At 41.0% G+C, this 22,810-nt stretch overlaps 1 protein-coding gene across 1 annotated transcript; it reads left to right on the forward strand.

Annotated features, from left to right (window-relative positions):
* Positions 1-1,149: 1,149 nt before the first annotated feature.
* Positions 1,150-19,371, forward strand: slc5a8l (solute carrier family 5 member 8, like; the record flags this gene model as incomplete). The annotated part of the gene is made up of 15 exons (XM_084315671.1): positions 1,150-1,503; positions 5,805-5,870; positions 6,874-6,925; positions 7,010-7,077; positions 9,014-9,168; positions 9,858-9,998; positions 10,083-10,212; positions 11,550-11,638; positions 11,853-11,965; positions 12,067-12,134; positions 14,382-14,468; positions 14,628-14,821; positions 16,602-16,711; positions 19,033-19,121; positions 19,246-19,371. 15 exons carry the CDS (start codon positions 1,150-1,152, stop codon positions 19,369-19,371), a joined length of 1,842 nt encoding a protein of 613 aa, XP_084171797.1.
* Between the last annotated feature and the right edge of the window lie 3,439 nt (positions 19,372-22,810).

The raw sequence follows: 22,810 nt of genomic DNA on the forward strand, positions 1-22,810 counted from the left end.
ACTATTGACAAAACCATACTAGGTAAATGACTGTACATTGGAGGGGGTTGGGTTAGGATATTTACAGGGGCCAGTGTTGAATTGCAGTCTCCCGTAGGTGTCCCTTGAGAGAGGTTTTGAAAGTGGGTATAGTGATCCACATTCCTTTACATCTTTGGGTAGGGCGTTCCACATTGATGTGGCATAATTGCGAAACGTGTTTAGTCCCTTATTTGAGCCGAATCTGGGTTTAACATGATTTGTGGAGCTCCCTCTGGTGTTGTGATCGGCCTAATGCATGCACAGAGAAGAAAAGGGTATCTGCTTGTCTAACTCCAGGGTAGATGGCAAATAAGCTAATTTCCCCAAAAGTTGGTGTGTTCGACTTGACTTGCCCTGACCCTGACTTTTCATCACATACAAATGCTGAGTTATCATGTGCTGGACTTCATAAATAGCATTCCATGAAACCACTCCCTTACTAGTGCACAGGTCGGAGTGACCATGGCAAGGTATCCTACTATCCAACAACATGTAACATCAGGTACAGGCTACAGCCTTCTCTTCATGAACTCTTGGAGGGATCGTCACATTTTACAATCCAGGTAAAGGAAGCTGTGACTGGCTTCAGGACTGTCCTTGACAGATCATTAACTACGATGACACCACCGACTATATTATACAGAGAGGTGTGCAGGGGTTGCTGAGATTATCTGATTGTTTCAGTAAAAGACTCTGAAGTCTCTTGACGGATGAATAGAGCTGTAAATAATAATGGAAGACAAACAGCAAACAGCAATGTCATACTTCTAATTGGACTTGGATGGAATCTTGCATTTACTTTAAGACCGGATGATAACATCCTCAAATCTTTCGTGTACCGGGGAGTCATCTTTTTTTCCCTTTTCTTCAAGGTACATTTCTTGGGGGGGGGGGGGGGTAATTACAATTATAGTTGAATGAAGAGACAACTCTACTCTGCGAAACTGTGATTTCACTGTCTTCAAACTGAATTGTGAATAAATTGTCAGGCGAATTTGCTACAGGTGGAATTAAACATTAGCAAGATTGCCTATCTACAAACGTGCTGACTCGAGGTAGCCTTCACTCCAGTTAGAAGGTGAGGTAAGCGTGCGCATCTGGAGGACCATTCAGGTGGACTGATTAACCATGGCTGGCACCGGGGGCCCTGTGGCCTCTTTCTCCGTATGGGACTATGTGGTGTTTGCCGGAACGGTGGTCGGCACTGCGGGCCTCGGCCTGTTTATGGCTATCCGGGGCCGCAAGGAGATCAGCAGTGAGGAGTTCTTATTAGGCGGACGTCAAATGACAGCTGTGCCAGTTGCCATGTCGCTCACAGCCAGCTTTATGTCTGGCATCACCGTAATTGGCACACCGGCTGAGGCCTACCGGTTTGGCGCTGCCTTCTGGCTCTTTGGCATCGCCTATGCCATCATGTCGACCGTCACGGCTGAGATCTTTGTCCCTATTTTCTACCGACTGGGGATCACCAGCACCTATGAGGTAAGGAGACATAATACAAGTTATGTATTTTAAGGGTTGAATAAGCTTAAGAATCTATCTGAGTTGTCACAAACTGGGAGTCATTCATGAACCTATCCAAAAAGCGCTGTCCTGGTGACTGCTGTCTGCGTTTTTTGAGATATTAAGACTTGGAAATTTGTTTACAATAGTGGAAGTCAGTGGGGATCGTTAACATGTCTCTGAAAAAAAAAAGATAAGCACATAATTTGAGCTGCAACCAATCTGACCAGGAAAGCCCCCTTTCTTACCACTACTTGCTGCCTTGTTACGTACTTTATGTAGTTATCTAGTGGCAAAGTTGTAGGATAGCTGGAAATGTGTACAAAGTATTGTGTCAATCAGACTTACAGTATACAAGTTCTTGTACAAATTTCTTACCTTTGATTAGTGCCACTATCTGGCCAATAGGTGTGATGTTTGTTGAGAGGAATTGGCACACCATCAAATTTGTTTTCTTTCTCATGTGATTTTTCAGAATAACGCCACCTTGTGGCCAAGTGACACAAAACTTTGTATACCTCTTCCCTATCATTGAACAAATTAGTTGGGTCATTTGTGGCACTTCCGTGACCGACCGTGGAGAGCGAAGGTCCGTTTCTCAATGGATTTGTCATCTAGGAAAGTTAATAAACTAATTTAGCTGGGGTGTATTTAAAAAAAAAAAGGCGGGGACATTTTGTGAGAGACCAAAATCCAAAATGGCTGCCGTGGAACTTACCTTTTAATGGTTTGACCTACAATGATGCACACTACATGGTTTCAGAGCTTATTTTGGTCAATGAATATGGTATATAATGATTTGACCTATTTTCCAAAAGGGATTTCTTTCAAAATCATCACAGAGCCTTCATATTAGGCGCTAATGAAATCTCTGCTCATGTTTAGTTGAATAATATACAGTATAAGTACAGAAGTAATCTCTGAGGTCAATAAAGTCAATGTTTGTGTGTAAACAACAGTTGCTGATTTTTGCGGTTTTCCATTAAATAGGGTAGGCTACTGAGAATATGGTGTCCAGTCTATCCCATCACATTTTCATAATGAACCAAAAATAATTTTGCACTAGCCTAACATAAAATAGTATTCTGTATGCAAAGCTAGCAAGGTTAGCTGCTAAACGAGATCTATAGGCTATAGCCTGTTGCTTTAACCTAGGCCTCTCCATTGCAACATGTCATTCTGTCAGTAAACTCTATCCTTATCAAAGACTCGGTTGTCGGCCTCTGTGAATAATCTGGTACAAATTATTCCACATCATCATCACCACATTATTAGTGGCCTGTTACTAAGGCCGGTTAATAATAATAATAATGCATTTTATTTAAAGGCGCTTTTCTGAGCACCCAAGGGTGCCGTACAGGGTTAAAAACAAATACAATTACACATAGTAAAAACACAGTATTACAGAGTTACATAGTTACATAGGGGAGCAGTTATAATAAACTTAAAATTAAAGTGAATATGCCAGAATGAACAGATGTGTTTTGAGACGGGAAACAAAGGTGGGGAGGTTATCTATTGCACGGATGTCTTGTGGTAGGGAATTCCAGAGGCGGGGGGCACAGCGGGAGAAGGCTCTGGATCCCATGGTAGTCAGACAGGAAGGGGGAGTGACAAATTGGAAGGAAGAGGAGGATCGGAGTGACCGAGAGGGAGTGTAGGACTGGAGAAGTTCCGTGAGATAAGGAGGGGCTAGGTTATGGAGGGCCTTGAAAGTGAGTAGTAATACTTTGTAGTCAGTGTGTGACTTAACAGGTAGCCAGTGAAGTTGGTGCGGAGAACAGGAGTGATGTGGTTGGTGGAGGGAGTTTTAGTGATAATTCGGGCGGCTGAGTTTTGGACCAGTTGGAGTTTATAGAGGTACTTGTGTGGGAGACCAATGAGGAGGGAGTTACAATAATCCAGGCGGGTTGTGACCAGGGCATGAACAAGCGTAGCGGTTTATGTTGCAACGATTTATGTTGCGTAGGTGTAAGTAAGCAGACTGTGTGATGTTATTTATGTGGGATTTGAATGACAGTGTGCTATCGAGGATGACACCCAAACTCTTAACCTGAGGGGAAGGGACGACTGTAGAGTTCTCAATGGTGAGGGGAAAATTGTCGGATTTAGCTATGGTGGATTTGGAATCAATGAGGAGTACCTCGGTTTTATCACTGTTTAGTTTTAGGTAATTGACTGTTGACCATACATTTATTTTCCTTTAAACATAAACATAAGCGGCACGGTGGTGTAGTGGTTAACACTGTTGCCTCACAGCAAGAAGGTCCAGGGTTAGATTCCCGCTTGGGGACCAGGTTTCCGCGATGCCAGGATCTCCCAGGCCTTTCTGTGTGGAGTTTGCATGTTCTCCCCGTGCTCGCAAGGGTCCCCCCCCCCCCCCCCCGTAAGAGAAATCCAATGGAAAAACATGCACAACAGATTGCTGACGCTGTCGCGTCCCTGACAAAGACAGGCAGGAGCACTTGGATTGGTCAACGGGCGCGGTACCTCGCCGACGCCCTGTCTGCACCCGGCTGCCCTTGGGGGGGAAGGACGACCGGATGGGTTAAGAGCAGAGCTCAATCGCATCGGCGACCCTGAGAAAGACAATTGCATGTGTGTGTATTCCTGTGTGTGTGTGCCGCCCATTGCATGTCGTTGTGTCGGGAGTGCAGAGTCAGGTTTAGTGGAAAAATAGAGTTGGGTGTCATCCGCGTAGCAGTGAAACTGCAGACCAAATTTCCTGAAGATGTTGCCAAGGGGTAGGAGATAGATTAGGAAAAGGAGAGGGCCCAGAACAGAACCCTGGGGGACACCGGTTGTAACTGAAGTGGAGTGTGATTTGACATCTTTCAGTTGTACATATTGAGTGCGGCCTGTGAGGTATGAGTTGAACCAGTGAAGAGGGGTGCCAGTGATGCCAATGGAGGTTAGTCTGTCTAGAAGAATGGAATGTGAAATGGTGTCAAATGCTGCAGAAAGATCCAGAAGTATGAGTATAGTGAGGAGACCAGAATCGGCAGCCACTAGTAAGTCGTTTGTGATTTTAACTAGGGCTGTTTCAGTGCTATGGAGAGATCGAAAACCAGATTGAAATTGCTCAAACAGATTGTTGCTGGAGAGGTGAGTGTGAACCTGGGCTGCCACAGTTTTTTCCAGTATTTTGGCAAGAAATGGGAGATTAGAAATAGGCCGGAAATTATTTAGAATATTGGGGTCTGCACCAGGTTTCTTTAATATGGGAGTAATAGCGGCTGTTTTGAGGGCAGATGGAACAAGACCAGAGGTAAGGGAGGAGTGTAGGATGGCAGTTATTTGAGAAGACAAGGATGGTAGGCAGGCTTTAACTAGGTGGGTGGGAAGGGGGTCTAACTGACATGTAGAAGATTTAGCTTTTCGGATGAGGTCTGATATGTCACTAACAGATGGGAGTAGAAAGCTAGAGAGAGAATAGATAATGGGAACATCAGGGAAGGAACATGGTGAACTGTAGGTGACATTAGTTGAGGAAGACAGTTGCTGATGTATTTTTGCGATTTTAGCATTGACAAAGTCCATAAACAAATTGCATTGAGAAACAGAGTGCATTTGTGGAGTGAGAGTGTCAGGAGGTCTTCACTGGTTCAACTCATACCTCACGATTGTACGATTGAACGATTGACTTAACAATGGAAAACAGGGTTTGAGTGCTTCCTGCGCCTGAGATAATTACACTGGCATAGTGAGTACTTTTTGCTGAAGTGAAAGGGTTAACCATTTGGTAGTGAAAGGGTTAAGAAGTTGTTCAGAAGGTGAACTGTTCCTATAAGGGTTGGAAACTAGACGGACAGATCCTGGGTGGAGGGGCCTAAGAGAAAGGCTACTGGAAAGGCTACATTAGCTGGAGAAGGTGGATGATACAAAGGAATCAACTCAGAAATGTCATGAGAACAGGCAGGGTTTACCGGCAGGTTACAGAGACACAAGAACATTTAAATGTAAATGTGAAATGTGACTGGTGGGTTAATATTTTCCTGCCTAAATACATCAGACATTCAAGGCTATAAAGAGCTCTGCAGTATTGACATTTTGTAAAAAGAAAAGTAAGCTAGCCCTACCTCTAAAGTCTAAAACACTCACTCATGTCTTGCAATAGCCTGGGGTCACGGTATCGGATGAATGTGTTTGAGATGCAGGCAAATGTAGCAGATTTACTGGAGATTTTCAAATGGACATTTGGAAGCAAAAAGTAGGCAATTATTAAATCAAAAGTGTCTATATGTGACCAAACGTTAAGGTTGTCCTTGTTTCCTTTCTAGTATCTGGAGATGCGCTTCAATAAGGCTATCCGGGTGATTGGGACATGCATGTACATCATACAAACGGTAACTCAAATGTCATTATAATGAAAAACAGAACATGGCAATGGTGTCTGTATTCAGAATACAAGGACACACGTGTGTCATAGATGTTAATCATTCTGGCATAGATTGAACTGGTCTTTATTCAATTCCTGATGAATTGAAAATGGGGGACCCTGATGTAAACAAGACGAAAGTCTTTCTCTGGTCTGCATCCCCTTAACAATTGTGTGTATTGAGCTGTACTGTATTGTACCCATTCTGCAATCTGTTAATAAAGTTTTCAATCAATCAATCAATCAATCAATCAATCAATCAATCAATCAATCAATCAATCAATCAATCAATTCAATCAATCAATCAAGTCTTACACAAAGTGCCATGCCTGTGAGCCACCACTAGGGGCTAAGTGTGTGTGAGTGAGTGAGTGAGTGAGTGAGTGAGTGAGTGAGTGAGTGAGTGAGTGAATGAATGACTGAATGCGCTAGCAAGTAGCAAGTGAGTTAGTGGCATTGCCAGTTATAGAAGTGCTTTGCATCTTAAAAAGAAAACTCAAAGAATTTTCATCAATTTACATTTATTCATTTAGCTGACGCTTTTATCCAAAGCGACTTACAAGTTCTGTACAACAAGTCAGCAGGAAAGGTACAACTGGCAGCTAAATGTAACTAACATTGTTCGTCAAACAGTGTCGAACTTGAGTGCTACAGTCTTGAGTGCATATTAGCATAGTAGGAAATAAAATAGGCAAGGTAAGTTCCTTAGTAACAGAGTGCATACTAGTAAAAGACAGTACAAAGGTTAGTAGATTTTTCTTTCATCCGAGCTTGCAACATCCAGCATCCAAGCTTGATTAAACACTGGCATGGTAACATGTTCATAAAATAAATGGAAAATACAGCACCTGCTTTTTTCCTTGTTGATTTTGGTATGCAAATTTGAATCCTGAAACCAATCCCCCAAAACTCGTTAATGGACATCAGATGTTTGTTTACATCCAATCAACTAATGGCTCTGTCTCTCGCAGGCCCTGTACACCGGCATGGTCATATACGCTCCAGCTCTTGCACTCAACCAAAGTAAGTCATGTGGCCCATATAAAAATGCATTTTGAGGAAATGTAGATGATACTGGTATAATGGAGGTTTGTATTTGTTACTTAGTCACAGGACTTAACCTTTGGGGAGTACTGGTCGCCACAGGAGTGGTCTGCATCTTCTACTGTACCTTGGTTAGTGAATAAATTTATACTACCTACCAGTATGTCCAAGTGTAATTATATCAATACATATTTTTTTTTATTGTCATATTTAACACTATGACGTTACTACTGTATGTGTCGAAGAAAAACTTGGTTCAGCACACAGAGAGCACATTTATTTAAAGATGCTGTAAGTGGTATTTTCTTGTTAAACTAAGAGTTAAATAGCTCTATATTCTGACAGCCATCACTGATATAGAGTGTTTGGTCAGTAACATGGGTCCCTCCGCTCTGCAGTAAACACAAAATACAGTTTCCCTTCCCACTTTATCCAGTCAGGAGAAAGAACCCTAGATATTTGTACTTATTTCAAGAAATCTTGCCAATCCAGATTCGCTTACTGCACTGGCAGATTATTTTATACAACATATTTGTTGAGTGGGAGGTTCGAAGGGTCAAAGTGGGTATCAAACAAAAGGGAAGATTGTCAGGTTTTAAACTGTGGATACCAAACAGAAGGTAAAGACGACTTTGAACTGTTAAACAGTAATCCCGAACTATTTTATTGCTCTGTAAAAAAAATTTGATTTTATAGTATGTCTGCACTTTACGTGCTCATTTCATATTCTACTAAAACTGAATAAAACCATAAACAAGGTGGCCTGTTGGCACAACTTGGCAGGCCCGTTTCTTGCCATATGCAGACTATGCGGTTGCATAGGGCCCCCGAGGCCACCAGGGGGCCTAAAAAAAAAAGAAAAAGTAATAATAATAATAATTTTTCTAATAATAATCAAAACTATTGTATTCACTCAATACACTGTATATATATATAATATTTCTTTTTCCGCAAGTTGCCGTTTTTTTATATAAAAAAGAAATACATAAGTAGCTTACTGACAAAAATGTAGTTGCATTTTCAAACTTTATTTAACTTTAACTTTATCTTAAATAGTTCCATTTAAATAAGTCAGACATTTTAAATGCAGTATCTGTCTCATGTATGTGCATTTGGGAGATGTTATAATGCAGATTCGGTAAATCCTGTACGTTTTCAGGAGTTTCTTGATGTAGGAGATGATGCCCCAGTGTTTCCTATTTATTATAATTATCTGTCATAGCTGGGGTCAACCTGAGATGTTTGATTTGAATTTGTGAGAAAAACATATTTCTTTCATGGATGTAGCCTCTTTTCCTCTTAAAGTGCACCAGATTGATGCATTTAAATGTTAAATGCATGCCCACCTTAAAGGGTTTGCAATCCCCCACCATAGTTTCACAAAATAGGGGCCCCAAACAACATTTCGCATAGGGCCCCAAAAAAGCTAGAAACGGCCCTCTGTTGGGACATTAGATCCTAATGTGAAAAACTGTGATTTAATATGTCTGCTCATTTTACCCTTGCTATTATTTTACATATTTTTACTTTTATAACTTTATCATGTTTTGTAACAGATTACAGAAGCCTATTGGAACGTGAGGTTCTGATATGATTTGATTAATATATCTGCATTATTTGATCCCACTTCATGCTTTGCTCTTGCTGCTTGTTTTACACAGATTTTATGTCTTATTTCTTACTGATGTAAAACACTTTGAACTGCAATCCCCTGTATGAAAGGTGCTATACAAATAAAGTAATTATTATTATATTTTCTCACAACTATGTGGGATTTATTATGTTGGCCCAGTTCTGTGGAGTTCTCTCTCCTGATTGGAAAAAAGTGGGAGCGGGATTCCAGAGCGGAGGGACTGGGGCACCCATGTTACTGACCAAAACACATGGTTGTCAGAATGTAGAGCTATTATTTTAACAAGAAAATACCACTTAAAGCACCTTTAAGCATATGAAGGGAGGAAACAGATACAGACAAAGACTATTAATGTTTTGTGTTTCTTTTTCTTTCCATTACCCCCACCCTAATATCATTCATTCATCATTTAATTACCCCTGATTGTGTCTCAGGGTGGCCTGAAAGCAGTGATCTGGACAGACGTGCTGCAGATGGTGATCATGCTGGCGGGCTTCGTGGCCGTCATCGCTAGGGGAGCCGTCATACAGGGAGGCCTGGGGAAGATCTGGGAGGACGCCCTCGCCGGAGGCAGACTCCACGCCTTTGAGTAAGCGTTCCAATGATGATCGAGTAGGATGAGTGTTAGTAGACTTAACTGTGCCATTCTCTTGTTAATAAATAAATAAATAAACAAGTGGTCTACCTGTTCAAATAATAGCTCTACATTCCGACAGCCATCACTGATATAGAGTGTTTGGTCTGTAACATGGGTCTCCACTCTGCAGTAAACAGAAAATACATTTTCTGGTATCCCGTTCCCACTTTATCCAATCAGGGATTTCCACACTGCAAAAATGGTCTGACAAAAATAAGAAATACAACTTAGTTATAAGCAAATAGTGCTTGGAACAAGTAAAATAATCTGCCAGTGCAGTAAGCTAATTTGTCTTGGCAAGATTTCTTGAAATATCTAGGGTTCTCTCTCCTGATTGGATGGGAAGGGATGCCAGCAAATGTATTTTGTGTTTACTGCAGAGCGGAGATACTGGAAGACCCATGTTACTGACCAAACACTCTATATAAAAGCTGGCTGTCAGTATGTAGAGCTATTCAACACTTATTAAAAAAAAAATACCACTTACAGCATCTTTAACAGTGTCTTAAGATTTCAAGTAAGATGGCAGACAAAACACTCGAGCACTGGAGCATCCTAAATGAATGGCCAATGTAGTCAATGTGTCATCACATATTACATGCAATACCTTTTTAAGAGCAGCTCACCCCCCCCCCCCCCAGCTTTGATCCAAACCCCCTGAAGCGTCACACATTCTGGACCATTGTGGTTGGTGGCAGTGTGATGTGGATCTCCATCTACTCCATCAACCAGTCCCAGGTGCAGCGCTACATCTCCTGCAAAACCATAGTCCACGCTAAGATGTGAGTGTTTCTGCCTGCAGTACAGAATCATCCGTTAAAGTTGTGATCAAGGCAGGATATGAGACTGTGTCTTTTCTCTCTCAGGTCATTGTATGTGAACCTGGTTGGCCTATGGCTGACTGTGAGTCTGGCTATGTTCTCTGGTCTCACCATGTACTCTATTTACAAGACCTGTGACCCACTCACTAATGGAGATGTAGGAGGCTATGACCAGGTGAGTTGAACTAGGCATGTGCTGTCGGTGACCAACAGCGGGGTTATCCCTGAACGGCCCAAATTCTCAATCCGCCTTTTGACCACGCCCCTAATCTAAGTAATTAAGTATGTATGTAAAGCAGGCATTCAAAGTTCAGTAAATAGATGAGACATATACACACTGTATACAAGCAGCACAAAACTCATTAAGAAGAATCAAACGCTAGTGAATAGAAGTACGTTTTAAGAATTGACAGATGGGGTGAGTCTGATGGAAGAAGGAAGGCTATTCCATAGTCTAGGTAGGGGCTGTAACTGCGAAAGCACGGTCTAAAACTAACTGGAAGCCAGTGAAGAGAGGCCAAAACAGGGGAGATAATGGTCCCTCTTTCTGGAACCAGTCAGAAGCCTGGCCACTGCAAAATGTATGTTTTGCGTTTTATGACAACAGTGCCACCATGAGGCAAGATGACTCAGAACTTCACAGGGCTCTGAGGCAAACACAAGTCAAGTTTGGTGGAAATCGGACAGTGAATTCACAAGTAACGAATCCTTTCCTGTTTAACATGTGTTTTTTCCTAAATCTGATTGGATCCATTATCTAAATGACACATTTGAAGATGTTAGTCCCCAGATTCCACACCAGCAAGTGAAATCAGGTGAACAGGGAGTAGGGAGAAAAAAAGTTATTCAAGATGGCGGACATCATGGGTCCATATGGCAAAGTTGTTGTACATGAGTAGACGCATCTCGAGTTCCACGGACCACGACTGTATGACTAATGGTAACGAGATAACCTAACAACTGTCTGTATGGCTAATGGATAACGAGATAACCTAATTCTAAAATGTAAAGTTCTGCCTGATGGTGGCACTAGAGGAAAGGTCATGGGATCACCAACATCCACACCACAAATTTGAAAGGATTCAAATGAAAGCTATTCGTGTTATTGCGCTCACCTGAGAAGTATGTGGCAGCGGCAGAGACGGGGGTCGGGGTAAATCCATAATATCCCCTCTGTCGTTTGAGGATATAATGAACACTTCTCTCTATGATCAGATGCACTTTATAGAGCACTATCATGAAATCCTAATATGAAGAACTATGTGATTTAATGTTCTATGCCTTACCTTGACGTTGTCTATTTTGCTGCTATCTATTTTATTCTAATTGAATGCTTATTTTATGTCTGCACTTTATGCATTGCTCTTGATCTGCCAATTTTGTGCTCATTTTATGCCTGTCTTTTTTTCTTTCTTTCTTGTACTGCTGTGAAGCACTTTGAGCTTCAATTCTTGGTGCTATACAACCAAACATTAAGTGACAGCTGAATTTGGATATTCTTCTGTAAACCAGCTGCTCCCTTACTTGGTGATGGATATTCTGGCAGATTATCCTGGAATCCCTGGTTTATTCGTGGCTGCCGCGTATAGTGGGACCCTTAGGTGAGGCCTGAGACACACAAACACACAACAATGAATTCTTCCACATCAAGTATGCACTCAGTAGTAGTTAGTTAGCAGTAGAAGTAAGAATACATAAAAATAGATGGTAGTAGAAGTAAGAGGTGTCCAGCCAAGTGTCCTGGCAGATGAAGGACAACTGCATCCTCACCCTTTCTGCGCAGGGGCCCACTGGCTGTCATTGCATCTGTTTCAGCACGGTGTCTTCCAGTATTAACGCCTTGGTCGCTGTCACCGTGGAGGACTTCATCAAACCTGTGTGGAAAGACCTGACAGAGAAACAGGTGTCATGGATCAACATGGGGCTGAGTGAGTTGGGGAAACCTTGAGACAATCAGATACATGACCTTCTTCATATTTCCTGACATCTTTGGGAGAGTCAAATTATGTAATTTTATCCCAAATCCAAGGTGTATTCTTTGGATTCCTGTGTATTGGGATGGCTGGAGTGGCGTCTATGATGGGGAGCATTCTGCAGGTACTGCATTTCTCTGGCTACGTTCACACTGCAAGCCATAGCGCTCAATTCTGATTAATTACTCAGATTACATTTTTTGTTATTATTATTTTCTTTTTAAATGTGGCCAATATCAGATTCCAGTGTGAACTGGTCACACTCCTGAACTGACCCACATGCTCAAATGAACAACACATATGGAAGTAAACAAATATGGAGGACACTGAAGTCACAGTTTATGATTTAATTTACAAGTTGATGTGCAGTGGAGGCCAGCTAATCTGTGAGCAGATGAAAATGGGGGCGAGGAGGCGGTGAAAGAGATTTCTTCTTTCAATATGCTTTCAACACAGACTGGTTATGATACGTCCCCTCAAGGTAAACACATCACTGTCCCTCCATCACAGCTGTCTTCCATGTTTGTATTCACACAGAGTGACTATCCCGCCATGCAGTGCAGAATTGTGATGAATGTCAATCTAGATTGACGTAAAAGTCAATTGACTGTTCAGACTACGGCCACATTGCAATAAATCAGACCTATATGAAAGTCGCCCAAATCAGAATTGAACAGATCAGATTCCATGTGATTTGTGCTAAAACTGGTGACATGGGCCACTTTCGCCTGCAGTCTGATCATAGCAAGTGTGCAGGTCTGATATGAACTTGTTGTGATTGTTGCATAGTATAGTTAGTAACAGCAAGTATAGCATATAGGGACATAGAAGAAAACTGAACATTGTATAGGAGTGTACATAGGATCCAGTGCCTTTAAGCGATTTATTAACATGTCTATTACCAGGTCTATTCTAGTTATCTTATTATTATTACTACTATTACTATTGTTTTATTGCACAAACGTAGCAGGCATGGCCAACCGCATTTCACTGTATGCCCTGGTATGTAGGCCTATGTGATGAATAAACTCTTGAATCTTGAATATGACTAGAACCCACCTCACCCCTGCCCACTTTGACAACCTAGGATGGCTTAGAGTAGACGACAGAGTACAGCAACTTGCAATGGGCCTGGTCTACAAGATACACTACGCGACCAAGGTACCCATGTACATGTCAAAATACTTCCCAAAGGTCAGTGAATACCACGATCACAACACCAGAGGGAGCTCCACAAATCATGTAAAACCCAGATTCGGCTCAAACAAGGGACTAAACACGTTTCGCAATTATGCCACATCAATGTGGAACGCCCTGCCTAAAGCTGTAAAGGAATGTGAATCACTACCCACTTTCAAAAACACTCTCAAAAAACACCTACGTGAGACTGCAATTCGAAACTGGCCCCTACAAATGTCCTAACCTAGTTGTACAGTAAATTACCAAGTAAGGCTTTGTCAATATTCCAATGTACAGTGTAAAATGTGTGTGTGTCCCCTACCCAACCCCCCCCCCCCCACCTCCAATGTACAGCCCTCACGGACCAACCCACCCAACCCCACCCCACCCAACCAACCTCCTCCAATGTACAGTTTCTACGCCAAATGTATATACACTCCTTTTCTGGACACTTTTGTATCACAAACAGTACTGTATTTGCAAATCTGATATGTCATAAATGTATAGATGTAGCAGTACTGTCTATCTGTATGTCATGTATGTCATATATGTTATGATGAATTGAAAATGGGGGACCCTGATGTAAACAAGACGAAAGTCTTTCTCTGGTCTGCATCCCCTTAACAATTGTATGTATTGAGCTGTACTGTACTGTACCCATTCTGCAATCTGTTAATAAACTTTTCAATCAATCAATCAAACTACAAACATGTGTTGCTCTACAGCACCACCTGCTGCTCAATATTAGACATCACCAGTGGTGGATAGTAACTAATATGATTACTCTTGACTCTAGTAAATGAGTAACGTTCGATTTTTTTCAAGTAACACAACTTAAAATACGAGTTGTAAACAAACTAAAATGCCTGTACTTTAGTCCCATTTTTGGTCATTAACCCTTTCACTACCACAATATAGATGGTTATAACCCTTTCACTACCACACTACATTTTCAGTCATTCTGGACTTCACCTTGTAAACTATACTAGTCTTGTTGATAGTTTAAAAGCTAACATCCCGATTCCCCTTGGAATGTGTTATTCTTTTATTTGGACTCATTTTCTAGAGTCAATCACATCATACAACTTAATGATTTTTTAATTACATTTTTTAAACTAAGGTAACTTCTACATCAGTACTCTCTCCACCTCTGAATTACAAACTACTCTCTCTGACAGTGTTCTCTTTCCAGGCAGCGCTGTCCGTGTTCGGGATGATCAGCGGGCCACTCCTGGGTCTTTACCTGTTAGGCATGTTCTTTCGCACATCAAACTCAACAGTAAGCATTCCCTACTATACTGTTACAACCACACCTAAAGGCTTCTTTTTAACATGCAGCATGTTGTTACAAAAAGAAAGCCCACTAAACAACATCCAAAATAATAATAATAAAATCTGAGAATCAAATTCATTCCCTAAAGGACAGTTTGTTTTATAGGGAGGGCTTGCGGGGCTGATCGTAGGCCTTGTTCTGACCCTGTGGGTGGGCATTGGAGCCCAGATTTACCCGCCCACAGATGAGATGACTGGGCCTTTACCGGTCAGCACTGAAAGCTGCAACAACACACTGGGACAGAACTTTACCACGATAGCGCCGTGGACCAGTGCAGTGACACTGACCCCTAAACCTGAGTGAGTCACATTACTGTACTGTTCTGGTGTTCAGTACCATTCAGTAACACCAGCACAAAAGGAGACTTAAAGGCACACATCAACATTTTGGGAAATTAGTGAAGTAGATTTTGTGAGTGAGAGCGCTGGTTTCCTGAAATAATTCAGACTGGAGATTGTTTTCAGAGGCAATGGCCCAGTTGGTGAAAAGGTGATTTATTCAGCATACAAAGCATAGGTTCCACACCACAGCATCAACAGGTCCATCCTTGACTCAGCCTCGAGTCGACTAGACTGAGTCTCTAGCAATGGTCAGACATCGTTTTTATATCTAAACTGTTGGCCCAGATTTTCAAGAATAGCTGGTCTTGTCACACAGCCTTTGATCAACAGGCTTCAATCAAACAGTGGTCTTGTGATCAGGGGTGTGTCAGAGCCTTACTTACAGAGTTTCTGTGTGTGTGTGTGTGTGTGTGTGTGTGTCACCTGATATGTCTGTGTGTCTCTCTCTCTCTGTGTGTGGGTGGGTGTGTGTGTGATGACTCAGCTGGTTCTCTGAGGAGTTGTGGGGTGTGTTGATCAAATTAACCTGAAACCAGTTTGTCCTGTTTTAGATGAATTTGTGGTCCCAAAATGTCCTGGTGAGTGAGTTAGCGGGGGAGTGTCACATGAGAGAATAATATGTGAGTGTGTCTATATGTGTGGGAGTGGGTGTTTGTGTGTGTGTGTGAGGTTAATCAGGTTACACCAAAACCAAGGGCCCCTAGCCTTCAGCCCCTCAGACATCTCAAATACACATAATCAATATTATTTAGCTAGTTTTAACTTAATCTTAAATTGATTGGCCATATGAATTAAATGTTACTTCATTAGCTTACCGTCTTCTCCAGAGAGAGACAAGAAGATAGATACCAGTTTCCTCTCTGTGCGTTCAGTAGAAAGCTATCTGGCTGCATGTTAGCCTAGCTTAGCACAATGAATGGAAGCGGACATGGGTGGTTAGCCTTGGGGAGAGGTGTTAGTTGGACAATGCCTAGACCAGCGGTTCCCAAACTTTTTTGGCCGTGCACCCCCGTCACCTCCCGACGTAGCTGAGGCACCCCAACAAAAAAATTGAGAGAATAATAATATGAAACCACGTAAACATTATCCTCGCCTTAGCGAGCGCACAACAATTAACCAGCTATCAATCAGCAGCAGTTATTAACTAACATGTAGGTAACACCAGTCTTTTTACTCAAATTGCAACAAATAAAATACTTCACCACACGAAAGAACAAAATGAGAATTACATGCATAGGCTCAGAAACAGATTGGCCAATACATTTTTTTTAAATTATTATTAAAACGTAAGTTTTTAAATGAAAAGTTTCGTGAATTTCATGATTTACACAGTGAAAATCCCCATTTGAAATAATGTATCTTAGTTATATTTATTAGTAAAATAACACCATAGCACCGCCATTAGCCTTTTCATGTCACGCACCCCCAAGAGGGCTCTCGCGCACCACAAGGGGTGCGCGCACCACAGTTTGGGAACCGCTGGCCTAGACTAACCAGCCATGTCCGCTTCTATTCATTGTGCTAAGCTAGGCTAACGTGCAGCCAGATAGCTTTCCACTGAACGCACAGTGAGAAAACTGGTATCCATCTTCTTGTCTCTCTCTGGAGAAGTCAGTAAGCTAATTTCACAAAATGTTGGCGTGTTCCTTTAAGACTATAAGACAAGTATGGACCAACAGCAGCCATCATCTCCGTTGTTGAATTGATCTGTTTTTTTTTCTCCTCCTGTTTTTTGTAGTGAAAGGCCTGCCCTGGCAGACTCCTTGTATTCCCTGTCTTACATTTACTTCTGTCTCCTGGGCACCCTGGCCACAGTGATCGTTGGTCTGTTGGTGAGCATCATGACAGGTGAGCCTTCCTCCTCTACCCTCCTCTTCCGTGAAATATTGGACGCATAGCTGAATGAAATAGGACAGCTGAATGAAATAGAACAGCTGAATGAAATAGGACAGCTGAATGAAATAGAACAGCTGAATGAAATAGGACAGCTGAATGAAATAGAACAGCTGAATGAAATAGGACAGCTGAATGAAATAGGACAGCTGAATGATGAGGTGGATGAGATCTGTGGTGTCAGGGAAATTGATTTCAAGGTGAGATATGGAGTCTCAAGTGGTTGGACATGTGAGAAATTCGGAGGGGGGGGGGGGGGTGTTGAGAGGGGTGGAGGAGATGATTGTGGATGGGCGGAGGCCGAGAGGGAGAGCAAAGCAGACGTGGAGGGGATGTGTGGAAAATTATATGAGGGATCTGGAGATACATGAAGACATCGCACAAAACCGTGCCCAGTGGCGTGGAGTCATCGCCCCGTCCAACCTCACTGTATAGTGGGGGGAAAAGGACATAAAACGAAGATGATGATGATGATGATGAATGAAATAGAACGGCTGAATGAAATAGAACGGCTGAATGAAATAGAACAGCTGAATGAAATAGAACAGCTGAATGAAATAGAACAGCTGAATGAAATAGAACGGCATCAGTAAGGACACAAAGTGACTGACCACCACAAAACAAGCTCAAATGGGAGCTGTGACATCACTGGAATCTATTATTTCATTTTCTGGCTGCTCCTGAGTCTTCGGTCTTTGCTGCAGCTATAGGACAATTAATGGACTATTAATATGCCACTCTTAGCTTCGTCTGTGGTTCATGCAGCTGTGGTCCAGTGAACAAAGCCTTCTAATATATATTTCTCTCTCTGACAAGGCAGGGGATTTTGAATTTTAAACAGCAGGAAAACTATACACTATAACTAGCTTAGCATCGCAGATCAGGTCACCCGGTTCACCAGTATCAGTGCATCCTCTGCAACATCCGCTCATTCATGGTTAGTTCGTTTAAAAAATTGGAACGTTAACAGAACATAAAATCCTTTGGTGAAAAGCAACTCCACGTGTAGTTTCAAGGACAAAATTACTGGTTAGGAAAGGAAAAGATCATTCATTTCGAAAGAAAAAGGCACCAGAGGTCTTTTGAGGTTATACCCTCATTTACAAACGTGTTGAGATTACAAATAATTACAACATAAACAATTAAAACAGATGAATATAAAGGTAAGAAAAAGATTGTAAAAGTAAAAATTACACACCGATAACACTAGGCATCAATAAAACATAATAAAAAAATAAAAATAAAATACAAGCAAAGCACAGAGATACAAATCTGTTAAAAGAGTAACATCGGCGTACCAGGGAGGTTTAAGATCATGGTCCTAAACAGATTCTCAGCAGAGAATTTATTTGCAGCTTATGCCTCAGGTCCTCTGACCAGCTCCTCTTGGCTGTTCCCAAGTCCAGGCTGAAGCTTAGGAGGGACTGTGCTTTCGCTGTGGCAGCCCCAAAGCTCTGGAATGAGCTGCCACTGCATGTTAGGCAGGCCCCCACTCTGCAGGTGTTTAAATCACGCCTCAAAACACATTTATTTATTTTTTTGAGAGAGCTACCTTTTTTATGTGACATATTGTACATGTTTTTATTGTGTGCTTTTCTTAAATTGTTTATGTTTTTATCTTATGTTGTGGGACTTGTACAGCACTTTGGTCAACTTTGTTGTTTTTAAATGTGCTTTATAAATAAAGTGGATTGGATTGGATTGGATAGATAGGGTCCAACATTTTTTATCTAACAGTGTTATATAAGGTGGTAGCTTTCGATAAGATAAGATGAGATAAGATATTCCTTTATTAGTCCCCTTGGGGAAATTCGGGACTAATGGCCTTATAGATAAATATACTCAGTAGTATCAATGTTCAACTATAGGTATTATAAAAAGACCTTAAAAGACCTAGATGGTGTAGTGCAAGTGAAATGTTCGTGGCTGCATGTGTCAATACCTTCCAAGCTGTTTTAAGAAATCTCATGTATAAACGTATGTCGGCTAAATGACTCTGGAAACGAGATTATTCTGGTTTTAACCGACATTAGGTTCAGTGCCACACGTTACCTCATCTATGTGGAGACTTTGGCACAGCTGTCTATTTGTGGGATATTGATGTGTATTTTAAGTGGTGTTATTTTTGCCTGTTGTGTCATTTTATATAGGTTGTGTGTGTTTTTTTTTTTTTTTTTTTTAATCTGGACCACGAGTCCGTATTAAAGTTTGAATAGAATTGTTATAAAACAAGACATGACAGTTAATTAGTTATTTATCTGCTTGCATCCTTTCAGGTGGCTGCAAGCAGGAGAAGCTGAACTCTGATTTGTTTGTGAGGAAGAGGGACCTTTTCTGCTTCAACTGCTGCAGCGACAAATCCCAGGTGAAGAGAGCCCTCCTCTGGACAGATACATGTCCATGTGATGTTGTTCACTGTTTCACTGTTCTTCACACTCTTCTTTGCTTGGAGATATCAATATGTTAGCGACTGTTTTGTGTTTTTACAGGCATCCACAGAGGATTTGACTGAAAAAGCTGGGTTGGGTCTGAAGAAGGGGGTAGACAACCCACAGTTCAAAGACTCAACGCTTGACCTAACGGACACAGATGTGGAGAAAGTCACTACATTTTAATGCTTTTAAAGTCTTTACACTGTGTTAGCCAGAGTGGTCAGAGAGAGAGAGAGAGGCTTTACTTTAGATGTTCTCTAATCAAACATCTCAACTAAAAACAAAACCTCCAGACATCTTTATATGGAGGTGTAGTGGAACAACCAGTGACGTCAGACTACACCTCCCTATAAAACAACCTCCTTTCTCGCCCATTCACACAAACAATATGCGAACATCATACAATTTTAAAGTAAGGTCTTTCTCTGGTCTGCATCCCCTTGACAATTGTGTGTATTGAGCTGTACTGTATTGTACCCATTCTGCAATCTGTTCATTAAAGTTTTCAATCAATCAAACAGACACAGAGTGAGAGAGAGAGAGAGAGAGAGAGAGAGAGAGTTATAACAATGGCACTGAGGGGCAAACAAGGAAATAGATTATATAATACAAACAGTATTATCAGAGACATCTTTAATGTAGGGCTGCCATCTCACTGTCAATTAACTAACTGACTAATCAGGCTCTCATTTATTTTATTTGATTTACCCTTTTTTTTTTTAATGCTGAATGAGTTCTTAGTCGTTAGTCATTACTGGAAAAAGAAAGTATAGGTATGCCTGTAGCACCACAATAATACTCAAATAATTTTCTTAGATTTAAAGAGGTTCTTCAATCTGAAGGGCAATTCATGTAGGAAACAGTTTTAAAGATCTGATCAAATCAACTAATTGATTAGTCAATAAAATCATGACTAGTAGTTATCCAACAATTTAATTAGTAGAGCACAGCCCTTCTTTGATGAACACACTACTTTATATTTTATATATATGAACAAGCCATGGTCAAAGTTATGAGCATGTTGAAGAACATTTAATTTGCACAGCAAATCATCATTTATTTCACTTCCAAGATTTCCCCTTTATACTGACAAATGTAAATGTATTTGATATACATTTCTGTTATGCAATATTACTGTGTTGTTTACAGCACAGTGTGATATTTTTGTTGAACTTTCTTTTCTTGACAATTTGGTTGTTAGTTAGTAGCGTATGAAAATGGTTAATTCTGTATTCATGTGCGGACAAATATTGCCAGAACATTTACTTTGTAATAAAGTGCTTTGCAAAAGGTTCAGCAATGTTGACTGTTAACACACAGTGTGTCAGTGAGTGAGAGGGTGTGTGTGTGTTTAAGAGAGAAAGGCTAATAACCTTGTCCCCTTGGCAACATACAATAGAGGAAGTTTACAAAGAAGTGCTCCGCCCCCTCTTACCTGCCACTATGCCAGGAAGACAATCATTTAGCTGTTTCTGGTCTGTAGGGAGTGGAGGGTAAGCAGTCATATCAATGGTAGGGTGAACAGCCACCAAGCAGAGGACCACGTTCCTGCTTTCAATGTTTGGGACAAACAAAGGTGAGCTAAAAACATATACATTTTCTCAAAATGACTAACGACCCAGTATAAATACAGTTGACAATATATGAATATTGTCTTTTCAACCCTTGCCAAACCTATTTTAACATACTGTAGTGGCAGTGTTGGAGAAGCTATTCTGAAAGCATAGTTTCACAAGCTACCAATTACTTGAACTACTTATTTTTGTTATCTAATCCACATAATGAAATGTAACACCAAATTATAACAAGGTATAATACAGTCACATGACTGCATCACTCAACTGAGTTCATTGCTAAATGCACGTGTCTCACATAGCTGCCTACCAGTCACACGTGAAACAACACCAAACAGCTCAGTTGTCAGAGCAGAATATCTGATCTCAAAGTTCTTGTTCCTTCCTTTTATAGACATAAAATTGTTCCAGTAGTTAACTACAGCACTCCTCAAAATAGTAAAACAAATAAAAGTTATTAACAAAGTATATTGTTAAGTAACAATGACTATGCAAATTAGAATTTTGTTGAACTACCAGCAAGCTGCTACTGCAAAATGTAGTTAAACTACTATATCAGTAGTGAAACTACTCCCCAATAAATGTGTTACCATCATTCTTTTGATCCCAAAAACATGACTTTGTTTTTCAAAAGGCAGATGAGCCCAGTGGTCAAGCCAAATACTGTTAGAAATCTAGATTATTAAGGGTAACCTAACAGTGCAGTAGGTCTACCTTCAAAGAGCATGTTTATGGTAGTTTCTGATTGTGCAGGCAGACTCGATTTACTAACATTACTAAGGTAAGGGATTTTTCCCATTAAAATTAATTTGCAGCATTTTACTTCCTACAGGTAGTGAACCTGTTTAGGCCAGTTGAAGCCATTAGCAGTCACTTCATTCCAGCTGACACCAGTAGACTATTTCTACCAGAACCAACTGGTATTTCCTGGGAATCTCTTTATTGTTTTTCCACTACAGAACTCAATATGGCCAAGGAGATCAACCTTCCAGCATTGGTATTTTGCCTTCTTGCCCTTTCCTTCATTACAACAGCATCCCCAGTGCAAAGGGATCATTTCAATACTTCAACGGTTACCAGTTTGATTGGTGAAATTACAACAACAGCTCCAAGTGCCAACCAGACACACGCAGCTGTGATGGAAACTTCATCGTATACCACTATTGATGATACGATGGCCTCTACGATGGTTATCTCAAACCTGACTGAGGGCACAACATCCTCACCCACTACCACTGCCCAGGACATTACAACTCTCACAGATGCCACAATGACAATTCCCCAAACCTCCCAATCGACAGTCACCTGGACTCCTGCAACAGATGGTTCGTCCTTGACCACTGTGGTATCAGGCAAGACAACCGTGGATGTTACTAGTGCTACACCAAAGAATACATCAACAGAGCATCTTCCTCCAACTATTAACACCACCTCAGAATCGACACACAATGCCACGCAAGGTAGGGTCCAGGTTCCACCTTTTACCTGGTATTTGTACAAAATTGTTGATTATACAGTATCAAATGTTTCACTGGATTTACAGTACTACAATTATCTACCCTGCCCTTATTTTTTATTATTCCTAGGGTCGGGACTTAACAATTCAGAAAGGAATATGACTATTCTCTTCAGTGTTGTACTTGGAGTGTTTGTATTGGGGTTAGTGATGTACATGTTCATTAGATACAAACACAAAATCCAATACTCACATGAACCCCTTTACAACACTAACGACACAGCAGGTAAGGAGTTGTTTTTCCCCATTCAGCACTCATTAGCATAAATGGGACGTATTCTGTATTTAGTTTTGCATGACTTCCTTGAATCTGTGTTGCAAAGAAACTAGTCAAAAATCAAATTTTAACCATTTATTTACCAGCACTTCCCTTGTATTGAACACGTAATTGATGAGTGTAGCACACATCATTTTATTAAATATTACCTTCTCTGCCTAACTACCCCACACCCAAGAGTAAACAAATGTATACAAACTGGGCAGTGGATTAGGTAGGCATTGTTTCTAGCTCCAAAAAGCACAGCTCATTGAT

Source organism: Notolepis coatsorum (genome assembly GCF_963971535.1).
Source record: "Notolepis coatsorum genome assembly, chromosome: 6".
Classification (NCBI taxonomy): domain Eukaryota; kingdom Metazoa; phylum Chordata; class Actinopteri; order Aulopiformes; family Paralepididae; genus Notolepis; species Notolepis coatsorum.